Source organism: Euprymna scolopes, chromosome 21 (genome assembly GCF_053919585.1).
Source record: "Euprymna scolopes isolate OS-2025 chromosome 21, ASM5391958v1, whole genome shotgun sequence".
Taxonomy (NCBI): Eukaryota; Metazoa; Mollusca; class Cephalopoda; order Sepiida; family Sepiolidae; genus Euprymna; species Euprymna scolopes.
In genome coordinates this window covers 43,944,082-43,956,811 of record NC_136502.1, presented here as the reverse complement: position 1 = coordinate 43,956,811, position 12,730 = coordinate 43,944,082, and the positions used below count along the sequence as shown (strand labels likewise).

The 12,730-nt window shown below is 30.8% G+C and overlaps 1 protein-coding gene across 2 annotated transcripts in view; it reads right to left on the bottom strand.

The window, feature by feature from the left end:
* Positions 1–12,730, bottom strand: part of LOC145242173 (mitochondrial potassium channel ATP-binding subunit-like) — a 90,249-nt gene that overhangs the window by 36,626 nt on the left and 40,893 nt on the right. For both annotated transcript variants that reach the window (XM_080105161.1, XM_080105160.1), the window contains exons 9-11: positions 11,447–11,552; positions 6,100–6,172; positions 1,983–2,102 (exon numbers count right to left, since the gene is read on the bottom strand). In XM_080105161.1, the coding sequence (XP_079961287.1) occupies positions 1,983–2,102; positions 6,100–6,172; positions 11,447–11,552 (299 nt within the window). The remainder of the gene's footprint in view (positions 1–1,982; positions 2,103–6,099; positions 6,173–11,446; positions 11,553–12,730) is intronic.

Sequence of the window (12,730 nt, the reverse complement as noted above, 5' to 3'; positions counted from 1 at the left end):
GAAGCATTGTTGAAGAAAATTATAAGGTAAAATTAAAAGCCAAGAACAATGCGAGATTTTTTTTTTTATATAGAGTAAAATTAAATGAAAACAAAAGAAATAAATTTCTTTTTTTTGTTGTTTGTTTTTTCTTTTTCACACAAATTTTAACTCTAAACAACAGTAATTTTTTTTTCTGTTGTATTCAATGGTGTTATAAATCTCAATATATTTCAGACCTATTAGTCCTTTTTCAAGCGAAGACAGCGGAAGAGTGTTCGAAATTGGAAAAGCAGCCGCAGAGTTTGCCACGTGATACCGCAAAATATAGAACAAAAAATGACGTTAGGAGAACGTTAAAATAAATCAGTTGGTTTTTGAAATACTTGTTGCGTTTGTGAATCAAGGGAGATGACTATTCAAGCAAGGGTTTTTTTTTTTTTTTTTTTTTTTTTTTTTATTATTATTTTACTTATTGTTTTTCTTATGTTCTAAACTTATATTATAAAAGCAGAGCTCAATTCCAGTCTATTGTTTAGTGTGGGAGTATTTTTTGAAATAATTAAAGATTCGAGGATACGAAGTTGATCTACGTTTCTTGAAGAAGCAAGAATGTTGATGTGAAAATCCGGTTCTGAATTAATGCAAGTGCGAATATGTTTATAGAATGACGAAGCAGTAGTGTTTAAGTGCTCTTTAATGCGGTGGTGAAGCAATCTGGTAGTGCTTCCGATGTAAGATGCACTGCATTTAGCGCATTGTAGGTCGTATATATATATATATATATATATATAAAAGCGAAAATGTGTGTTTGTTTGTTTGTATGTATGTATGTGTGTTTGTATGTATGTGTGTTTGTATGTCTCACAAAAACTTTCGACACAGGTCACGGATTTTTGCCAGATCGATATCATTTTAAACTTCCAACCTTCGCCCGACAAATATTGAAAAATTGGCCAAAAACGTTAATTTCTTCACCCTGAAATCAGCAGTTTTCTACAGAGGGGGGGGGGTCAGCAAAAACCGTCCTCTCATGACAGGTTCGATTCTATGCATGCGCAAATGACGTCATAACCTGATTTAGTTTAAAGATTTTAAAAAACGATCTAATTTCGTGGACGTCGTCTTAGCTCAGTTGCTTAGAGTGCGGCCTCATTATCTAAATGTTTTGGGTTTGAATCGTGGTGTGAGATGTCTTCTTTTTTTTTTCGATTTTTTTAATTTTAATATTGAAGCAGGGTTATTTAAGCCATTTTTCATGTGTTTTTCAGATTTTTTAACGTTTGTTTTTCTGTTTTTTTTTTTTACTTTGCTTATTCTTAGATTTTCATTAACATCCCCCACCCTCGCTTGACCACACACACCGAAAAACACCCGGGCAACTCCGCCCCCCCCCCCCGCTTTTTCGATTTTTTAAATTTTAATATTGAAACAGGGTTATTTAAGCCATTTTTCATGTGTTTTTTTTTTGGGGGGGGGGGGGTATTTTTCAGATTTTTTAAAGAAGTTTTAACGTTCGTTTTCTTTCTTTTTTTTTTTTGTTTTTCCGATTTTTACATTTAACATTGTTCGTTTGCCTTATGTTAGTTTTTTTTTCGATTTTTTTACGTTTTAACTTTTTTTTATTTAATATTTAAAAATATTTACTTCGCTTATTCTTATGTTTTGATTTTTTCTCCCTCCTTCGTGTTACGGGTTCGAGCCTGCCTGCCTACTACCACTTTTTTTTTTTTTTTTTTTTTAACACCTCTTCACCTTCACCCAAACTGCCTACTGTTGTTTTGACCTCCCCCACTCCCAGTTCCTTACTACACCTCCACACATCCGGGCAATGCTGGGTACCCTTGCTAGTTGATTCAAATAACAGTAACCTGTTTAGATAGTACTATAAGAAAGATAACTGAAAAAAAAAAAAGTTTTTAGTGTTTATTCATTTAGATATGAATAAACAAATGCAAAATAATATTTGTGCTTATTTAGAATAACAAGTTTGTGAACCTTACTTGTTCTTTACGAGTTGGATATGCAAAGTTGACGTGATTGAAACACACTTCGCCTTGCAGAGAATCCATCGATAGTTTATCACCTCCAGTCAGTGGAATGCTGGGATTGGTATTGATGAACTGAAGAAAAAATAAATAAAAATACAGATATTATCAGTAAACATAAAACTCAGTATAACTAAGCAACAACTAAAAAAAATTAAAATTAAACAGAATGCCATTTTTTTTTGCCCATTTTTTTTTAATAGAAATCACTCCGGACAATCCATGATGTGATGAGCTATAAAAAAAATCAAAAAACAAAAGAAAACAATTACTTCAAGGTCAAAAACTTGCCGATGACAAGTGCTATATGAATAGATCCGAAGAAGAAAACTATAATTTTTTCTCCTTTGTCAGAAACATTGTTCATGGAATGTGAGAACTAAAGGATAAAATAAGTGAAGCGAGAGTTACAATGCTGCCGAAAGTAAACCCAAAGTCCAGTTTCTACTCTCTTTATAAACACATTATTACAAGACTGTTTCCCCACAGACTACAACATGCATGTTAAAATTAAATGCCAACAAATAACAGGTTCTCATAAGTAATCAATTTTTTTTCATTTCATAAATCATTTTTCAATCCTCTCATCATATTCATTATTCAACTGTCATTCCAGTTAAAGTATAAATTGATTATGCACACTGATTGGCACTCCAACGTTGTCATCATTGTCTCAACTTCATGCCGAGGATCATTTCTAATGTAGGATTTATTAATGAGAAAAAGTGAACAATTACAAAGAGGGATATATACTTTCAGGGTACTTGTGCAGAATTTGAACCAAACGTAACTCACTGTCTGCTTGGTTTTGCTCGGAACATGATGACATGCGCTCAGATTTCATTGTAATCTGACGTAAGATGCTGATCAATGTGCGGCAAAGGAGCAGACAATCTCTGGGGAAAATATTGGGGGAGAAGGGAATCAACGGACCAACTGAGAGCTTCTCGACAGTTATCTTTTCAAGTTTATGTGGAAACAGAAATTTGGTAATGATCTATTTGTCTCTATCTAAAACTATATATTGGAAAGCTACCTGATTGGGTGGCAAAGTTTCTTCCACATCTGCTGTCTTTTCTCACCCCACTTTAACATCGTATTGATACGACTGTAGAAAATCATAAGGGAATATCCCGGCTGTCTTAATTTAATTAAAAAAAACAAAAAAAAAAACAGTTGCCCAACCCCCACCTTACATAAAAAATAAATATTCAGGAAAAGAAAAAAATAACAACAAAAAAATTCACTTTACATTTAAAATTTTTTTAAAAATTGCAAAAAAAAATATTACATGAAAAACACATTAAAAAATGCTTTATTTTTAAACCTTTGTTAAAAAATATGAAAACACACACACAAAAAAAAATGGTTTTCTTATTAATTTCGTTCAATTTTGTTTGACAAAAAAATGTCTGAAAAAAGAAAAATACATTTTTTTTTTTCACTTAAAAAAATTTGTTAGAAGAATAAAACAAAAATAGGTCGTTTCTTTATTTTTTTTTCTGGTGATTTTATTATTTTTAAATGTTTTCAGTATTTTTCTTAAGTAGCGTTGTTACGCTTTGATAATCGGTGATGCTCGGCAAAAGTCGGCATATTCTGAGCAAAGTCGAGCAGCCAGTTACATTTCATTCAAATTCTACACAAGCACCTTTTCAGATATGGATTACTGCACCAAAGAGAGAGAGAGGACTTTAGTTACTGATGTAATGCATACGAGTACATTCAGATTCCTCCTTACAAGAATATGATTGGTTGGTTAAGCCATAGATACTAACTGATAGAGTCATTTGGTACAGATGTTGAAAGGTATGCCGAAGCCCTATGAGGATATACCAGCTCTGACCACGAACACTCGTTCAGTAAAGTGACTTACTACATTATTTGTTTTGTTTTACAAGTATTTTAATGGTAGGTGCTCTGATGATCTACAAGCTCTTGTCACTCCTTGATTTAAATATGCCCAACAAACCCAATAATCAGCAAAACCCCGCCCCTACACAGTAGAGATACCCAGATGCCAGAAAGCCTCTAGCTGTCAGAGGGAAGAAACTATTAGACTTTAGAATTCCCTTCTGGGTCCCTGCTTCCTGACTGTACTAACATGTAGAAGTTCAAGTGTAATGTAAACAGACACCTTGCTGCTTAACTCCCTATATAGTATCCTTGCAAATTGTGTCCCAGATAGTAGACCCCTACATCAAAGTGGCAGTGCTTTGTTTGGGGTGAAAATGCAAAAAAATAAAAATAAAAAAAATATTGTAACCAAATCTACTCAGTTACTTCAAACAAATATATCCCTTTCATGGGAATGACTAGTTAAGATCACGCCCCTCACCTTCCCTCCGAACAGGAACAAACAACTTTTTGACGTAACCATCTTGTATCCCTTCCTCTGGAACTCACTTGATTCCCTCCTTTTCATTTATTCACTGAAGTCAATCTTTTTAACCCTAATCCATTAATCATTCTCACCCTCAAGCTACGGCTTCCATTATATAACATATGTATGATGATAGTGTTCAGTCTTTCTTGAGCCGGTCCCCATGTTTCAATCACAATGACTGATACGATGTGATCCAATTTTTCCAAAATTTTGTTTCTTAGATGTAGAAAAATATGAATTAAAGCTCTTTCTAAGTTTCGCCCTAACAATTTGTTAGTTGTGCATTTCAGTATTAGTTATATCTAGAATACATTGCTGTTAAATAACTAGAATAAAAATTAGAAGTAAATTTCAGTGAAGGAAATTTTACTACTAAAAGCAAGAGAAAACACCACACCATGAAAAGCATTAGTTCTTTAAAAACATTACTTTTTGGTATTGGTAATCTTTTTTGTTATTACTATGACTGACCCTCAGTCATTGCCTTCTAATATCTATTAAGGAAAAAATAAAAAGGAGAAACAAGGTTTTGATTTTTTGAAGAATCTGATCGAATGGTACAGTCGGTGATGAACTTGTAGATATTAGTGATGGGATGATTCCAATACAATTACCAATTCTGTACTAATTACTGATTCCAATTCTTTATAAAACTCTAAATATTTAAATATAATTATTTATTTATTTCCAATTACTATAAAAACGCATGTTTCTCAAACATAAAAACACACTTGTATGGGTTTTAGTTTTATTGTTAATTTAAAATCAATAAATATTTATTATTTTACCATCACTATCAGCAGAGGAAAATTTTGCAACTTGGCCTTCGGGCCGAGATCAAAGTGTAGTATCTGTTCCGGCAGATACTGCAAGCAAAGACCCTATCTGGGGGCGACCCCACAGATAAGACCTTGGTCAATGTAGGGGCAACCCACTATCCAGCTCCCGTACTCCCTGGGGAGCTGGTCCCCATTTCCCCTTCACTCCTCACTTTAAAAATCGGCCTTGTGCCTAATTTAATCGGTGGGGGAGCAAATAAATACTTCAAAGTGTAGTATCTGTTCTTCAGATGCTGCACTTCAATTTCTTGTTCTCTGTCAGTGGAGGAGAAATCCTTCACGACTGAGACAATTTTTATTTTTGTCCCTTTTGTCCACATTAAAAAACGACCCTGGTGTCTAACTCTGTCCTATGGGGAGGCATTGTAAATAGGAAAATTTTGCTTCAAACAAAAGCAAATAAAAAAGACAATTAAAAGAATTGTTTTGGGAATCGGAAAATAGGCACAAATTTTTCAGATTCCGATACCCCAAAGTCCTGATTTTTCCAATTCTTGATTCCAATTCATCATCTCAACTCTAGTAGATGCTAGTGTATGACATGAGCAGCAGACCGATTTGATTCGGCCTCTCCAACATTACATCTAGCAAAAATAAAGATTGAAGTGAACCAATGCATAGCCATCAGAATATTACCCTACAGCATCATAGGTTGCTATAATAGGATAACAGGTGGCACTGTTTCCAAGGGAGGGAGAAGGGGATAATTAATTTTTTTTAAGTATAAAAATTTTGAATATATCCATTTTGCTACATCCTTTTATTTTGGGGGTTGATCAATTTAAGAAAATCAAAGAAACCCAAATAAAAGACACTCGTTGGTCTATGAAAATAAATAAAGGGTTACCTCAAAGACTCTGGCACCGGCACTCATTCCTCTCACAGCCTGGCCGAATAGCAAGGACATGTGTGCTAGTGATCTGCAATAAGAAGAAACGGCTCTGGATCAGTCGCTATTGATAAGATTGTCATCAAACTTTACATTGTATTCTTTACATCAATTGTGGAAAAAAAAAAAAAAATGAAACAAAAATCACATTTATTCCTATTATTACATACTAGCTATGTGTCCGGCGTTGCCTGGTCACAAAATACATTTAAATATGATATTTTAATTAATGCAGATTACATATTTATTATTATAGAATCAATTCTCTATCGATCATTATATGTTATATTGTACCCAATATATATATATTTTAAAAAAAAATTTATTATTATATTGTACCCAATATATATATTTAAAAATTTTTTTTATTATATTGTACCCAATATTTATATTTTTTTAAAAAATTTATTATATTGTACCCAATATATATATTTTTTTAAAAAAATTATTATATTGTACCCAATATATATATATTTTTTTAAAATTTATTATATTGTACCCAATATATATATATTTTTTTTTAATTTATTATATTGTACCCAATATATATATATTTTTTTTAAATTTATTATATTGTACCCAATATATATATTTTTTTTTTAAATTTATTATATTGTACCCAATATATATATTTAAAAAAAAAATTATTATATTGTACCCAATATATATTTAAAAAAAAAAAAAATTATTATTATATTGTACCCAATATATATATTTTTAAAAAATTTTTTTATTATATTGTACCCAATATATATATATATTTTTTAAATTTATTATATTGTACCCAATATATATATTTAAAAAAAAATTATTATATTGTACCCAATATATATTTAAAAAAAAAAAAAATTATTATTATATTGTACCCAATATATATATTTTTTTTTTAAATTTATTATATTGTACCCAATATATATATTTAAAAAAAAAATTATTATATTGTACCCAATATATATTTAAAAAAAAAAAAAAATTATTATTATATTGTACCCAATATATATATTTTTTAAAAAATTTTTTATTATATTGTACCCAATATATATATATTTTTTTTAAATTTATTATATTGTACCCAATATATATATTTAAAAAATTTTTTTTATTATATTGTACCCAATATATATATTTAAAAAAAAAATTATTATATTGTACCCAATATATATATATATTTTTTAAATTTATTATATTGTACCCACTATATATATTTAAAAAAAAAATTATTATATTGTACCCAATATATATTTAAAAAAAAAAAAAATTTATTATTATATTGTACCCAATATATATATTTAAAAAAAAATTTTTTTTTTATTCTATTTTCACCCTAAACAAGGCACAGTGCCACTTTGATGAAGGGGGCTACTATCGGGGACATAAGCTGCAGAGATAGGTAGGGAATTGAGCAGCGAGATGTCCGTTCACATTACACTTGAACTTCTGCATGTCAGTACAGTACAGTTGGGAAAACAGGAACCCAGAAGTTCCAAAGTCTAGCAGTTCTGGGGAAGAAACTATTAGAGTAGAAGGCTTTCTCACATCCAGGGATTTCTACTGTGTAGGGGTGGGATTTTGCTGCTTGTCAGGTTTGTTGAGGGTATTTACATCGAGGGGGTTCATCGGAGCATTCACCATTAAAATACTTGTAGAACAGGCAGAAGGATGCAACATTTTGTCAATGGAACAGAGGTTGAAGCTTTGATGACAGTTTAGGATCTATCAGGTTGGCAACTCTTGATGAAATAAAAATTTTTAAAAAAAGACTCGGGTGCTATCAGCTAGAATCAAAACAAAAACACAAAGCACTACAGCCTTAGTTGTTACCATTTATGCTATTGTCAAATAGATAAGAAATAGATAAGAATGAACTGACTTTAATGTATAAATGTATATTTGTACATGCGTACAAATAACACGTTTAGTTGCCTTATGCTTGGCATGTTAAAATTTTTTCCATTTTGACCCCTTAGAAGCTATTTTTACATGCTAAAACTTCAGAAAACAATGGTCTACAAAAAATGCAATCATTAGACCTTGCGTCTCAGACACGATGCAATTTGAAAAAATGGAGACATAGCGAGTTTTATAAATTAGAAGAATGCCGCATTAGAACAGGTAAAATTAATAAGTTTTGCATAATTTTTATGATTTGTTATAAAGATTAAAATCAAGATATAAATATACTCAAACTTAAAAAAATGTGCATTTAATAAGTTTCCAGACTTTTTTGTATGGGCACTTTTATTGATAGTATACACATGAAACTGTAGTCACTTTCGAAGTAATCTTCTTCGGCTGCAATGCACTTGTACCATTCCAACAACTTCTAGAAGACCCATGGAAGTCCGCTTGTATGAGCATGTCAATGACTCTCATCACAGCCTCTTTCATCTCCTCAATTGTCTCATAACAACAGCTTCCAAGGTTTTCCTTGAGATTAGGGAATGACCAAAAGTCACAGGGAGCAAGGTTTTGACTATAGGGAGGGTATCTTTGTCAAATAATCTGATCTTCTCTAAGCACCCTTGAGATAAACTTTGCGCAAATCTCCCACATCTTCAGTTCTTCATGAATAATTGTGTGTACAGTTCCCACACTGACATCAAACTGTGCACTTATTGCCTCTATAGACACACAACGGTCCTTATCCATGAAATTCTTTATTTGGCCAATCAACTATGGTAGTCTGACTGCCTTACTCCTTCCACACCTCTTATCATCCCTCACTGACTCCCTGCCTTCCTTGACTCTCTTATGCCACTCAAAAACTGATGCTTAATTCATGCAAGATGGTCCAAAAGCAATCTGAAGCAGTTCATACATTTCTGTTGCAGTTTTTCAAATTTAAAACAGAATTTTATTGCATATCTTTTTTCTAAAATGTCCTCATGTCCAGATAACATTTTTGATATTCACCAAAGCTGTGACAATCAGGTTTTAGTAGGGTGTATCCCAATTCCTGCTGTAGCTGTTCATTTGAACCTGAAATCATTAAAATTGGTCAGTTATCTCATAAGATCTATAGCAATAGTATACTGAATTTTCAAGAGTTTATGAAAATTTTAAATGCCTGTACAAAAAAAAATTCTGGAAACTTATTTAAGACACCTCATACATTGAAATTCAGTGAAAATAGCTCAATTAATGGATAAAATTCAATACAAATATAAAAATTTGACTTTTCAAATTGGGAGAGTGTGCCCATATTATGCCCCGTAAAATCCCTTTAAAATGCCCCAAAGAAACTAAAATTTGTTGACTATTTATTAATTGATGCCTAAAATACCTATTGTTAAAATTTCACAAAAAATCAAAAGTATCTAAATTTTCACACAAGGCTGCCACCCACCTTTTACCCCTTTTTCATAAAATTGAATTAAACTAAATATAGACCACACTATAAGCCCTTATGTCATTTATTTGTTTTTCTTGATTGCGATACTCAAACAAAAACGAATTTAGCTATTCATACAGAAAAACATTTTACCTAAATGCTAGATGGGAATACTTTTTCCCTTCATCAATGTGATGCCCACCTATGTCATATGTTTATTTTTAATATAATTATTTATGAGCATGTGTTCTGTCGTTTCGTGACTCATAGTCTTGGAAGATTTTAACCTTTAAAACTATACAAAAAAAAAAAAAAGAAAATTTTTTTTTTTCATTCGTTAGAAAACTATTTAGTCAGTAAGTCATTCAATCACCTGCAATCACTGCATCAACTTGCTCTCTCGAATTCACTAAAGTACCAGTAATATTTTTTAAGGGATCATCAGTTGTTTACCATGAAATACTATTTCGGGGATTTTATATATATATATATATATATATATATATATATATATATATATATATATATATATATATATAGAGAGAGAGAGAGAGAGAGAGAGATTTGTGTATTTTGGCAGCAAGTCATTATTCAAGCACGTCTGATTGAACACGACAAAGTTATTCTTTTTTTCTTATTTTTTGGGATATCTTTTCAATTCGCTGAGCAGTCTTTTTCATTTCAATCAGCATGTTGTATATTATGGTGTCCAAAAGTTGTTGTTTGGCCATATTCATCTTAAGCATTTTCTAGCAGTTCAAACGATCATCATCAGAAGCAAATGTTGTTGGCAATTTCCTTTTCTTTGAGGCTTGGTGCATTTATAGCTTTTTTTTTTTTTTTATTGGTGATAAAAGGTGGGTGCAGGATAGGTAGGGGCGAAGTATTTTTAATTTCAATTTTCTTATCAGAATAAAGAATAACTCTGTCGTGTTCAATCAGACGTGCTTGAACATATATAGATATCTATATATTTATTATTGTCTCCTCTGGGATTATGATTTTCATCAGGGTATCAAGCCTTTTGTTTATGAGGGTTTTGCTGTTTCCCACTTTAAACAGGGTCAAATTCATTATAGTAACCTTACTCTTATCATCATTGTAGTATTTCACTCCATCTTCAAGTTCAACATCAGGCAGTGTCCGAGGCATCCCTCAGGTCAGCATCGGAGCATGCCTCGCTTAGGAGACAGTCTGTGAGGATGTGTGCAACCTTGCTCTGACAAACAGTAAGTAAATAATTTTTAATCTGTTTTTGTTACCTGTCACCATTCTAGATTTATATTTTTAGGAGAAGTGTAAAAAAAGCGTTAATTTAGTTTATTTAGAATTTAAAATTTAACGCTTGAAAGAAAAGACGAGTGCAAAATTGATTTTAATAAAAATTTCTACTTATTAAAATTAAATTAAAATTTATTTTTCAAATTTTCGAATGATAAGATATTCTTCTTCAGGAAATATTTTTATTTTTCTTCTTCTTATGCATTATGGTGGAGGCAACATCCGGCACGTCTGCAGAGGTTTGAAGTTGAGGTTAAATGATATTTAAATGTCTGGTAACAGTGTTAACATTTGGTCAAACGCATGAGTCAATAATGATGGCAAATCCGTTTGAAAAGCACTCAATATTAAGAATTTAAAATTTAATGGTTAAAAAAAAAAAATAGACGAGTGTTAAACTGATTTTAATAAAAATTTCTATTTATTAAAATAAAATTGAAAAAATTTTTTTATTTCTATTTTAATAAATAAAATTTATTAAATTAAAATTTATTAAAATCAAATTTGCAGTCATCTTAAATTCTTAATGGATTTCCTATCATTAGTTTATTTTTTTTTTTTAAATAAATTCTTTTACAAAATTGTAGCATAAACCTAAAATCTCTTCATCTCAATTATTCAAACTAAGATCGATTCCCAACATCCAAAATCTATTGATTACTGTTAAAGCAACATGCAACAAACAAAGCTAACCTTTCAATTGTTTGCGTGGCCACGAGGAATGACATCAAATCACCAGGCGTGAGTTGTTTGCATGACATCATGTAACCACCAGTAAATAACACTCCGAGTATGACACCTGGACAAAACAAATGTTTGATCATAAAATATGTTTTTCAACAAGTTTTGACGCAAAATGTAATAATATTTCGTAAGATTGACTAAAGGCTTACTCAGACCGAATCACCGTAAAAAAAGTAGTTCGTCTCAAAGTTGATTTAAGAAATGAAAACACCAAACTGGTACTGGTAAATGAAACAAAATAATTGTTGCAATATTTTGGACGTGCAATGGGGTATGATCCCACACAGTCGGACGATTCTATTTATAAACGATGCTGCAAGGAACTGACGAATAAAATTCACGTTCTGCTACCAACCAATCAGAAACCAGAATTGCTTCATAAATATTAAACCTTTTCTGGAGTAATTTCACATGTTTTTTTCCATCTCGACACGGTAAGAATATTTTGCTCTGTGGAACTGTCTACTGCAAACAAGTCACCTCTCAGGACTTGTGTGTAACAACAAACTATCGGAAACTGTTCTGTCTACTGCAAACCAGTCACCTCTCAAGACTTGTTTAGAACAACGAACCATCTGAAACGTTTCTGAAACTAAACATGGCTTACACTTCTGGAATAATTATTTAATTTTTTGCAAAAAAATTCTTCAATTATTCAGAAAAAAATAAAATAATTAAGAATAAGTGTTGCAATTATTTTCCCCCGAAACCAAGTCATTAGTCAACCTAAACCATTAATCAGCCTTATTTAATTTATTTGTTTCACTTCATTTTTCCATTCATGTGGACAAAAGAAATGTTTGATCATTAAACTTTATTTTCAAAAAGATTTACTTTTTTGTGTTAATATAAAAAAACATGTTGTAGAATTATAACAACCCTCCAACAATACTGATCGAAATAAAAAAAACAAACAATACTGATCGAAATAAAAAAAACAAACAATACTGATCAAAATAAAAAAACAAACAATACTGATCGAAATAAAAAAAACAAACAATACTGATCGAAATAAAAAAAACAAATAATACTGATCGAAATAAAAAAAACAAATATTACTGATTGAAATAAAAAAAACAAATAATACTGATCGAAATAAAAAAAACAAATATTACTGATTGAAATAAAAAAAACAAATAATACTGATCGAAATAAAAAAAAAAAACAATACTGATCGAAATAAAAAAAACAAACAATACTGATCGTATTAAAAAAAACAAACAATACTGATCG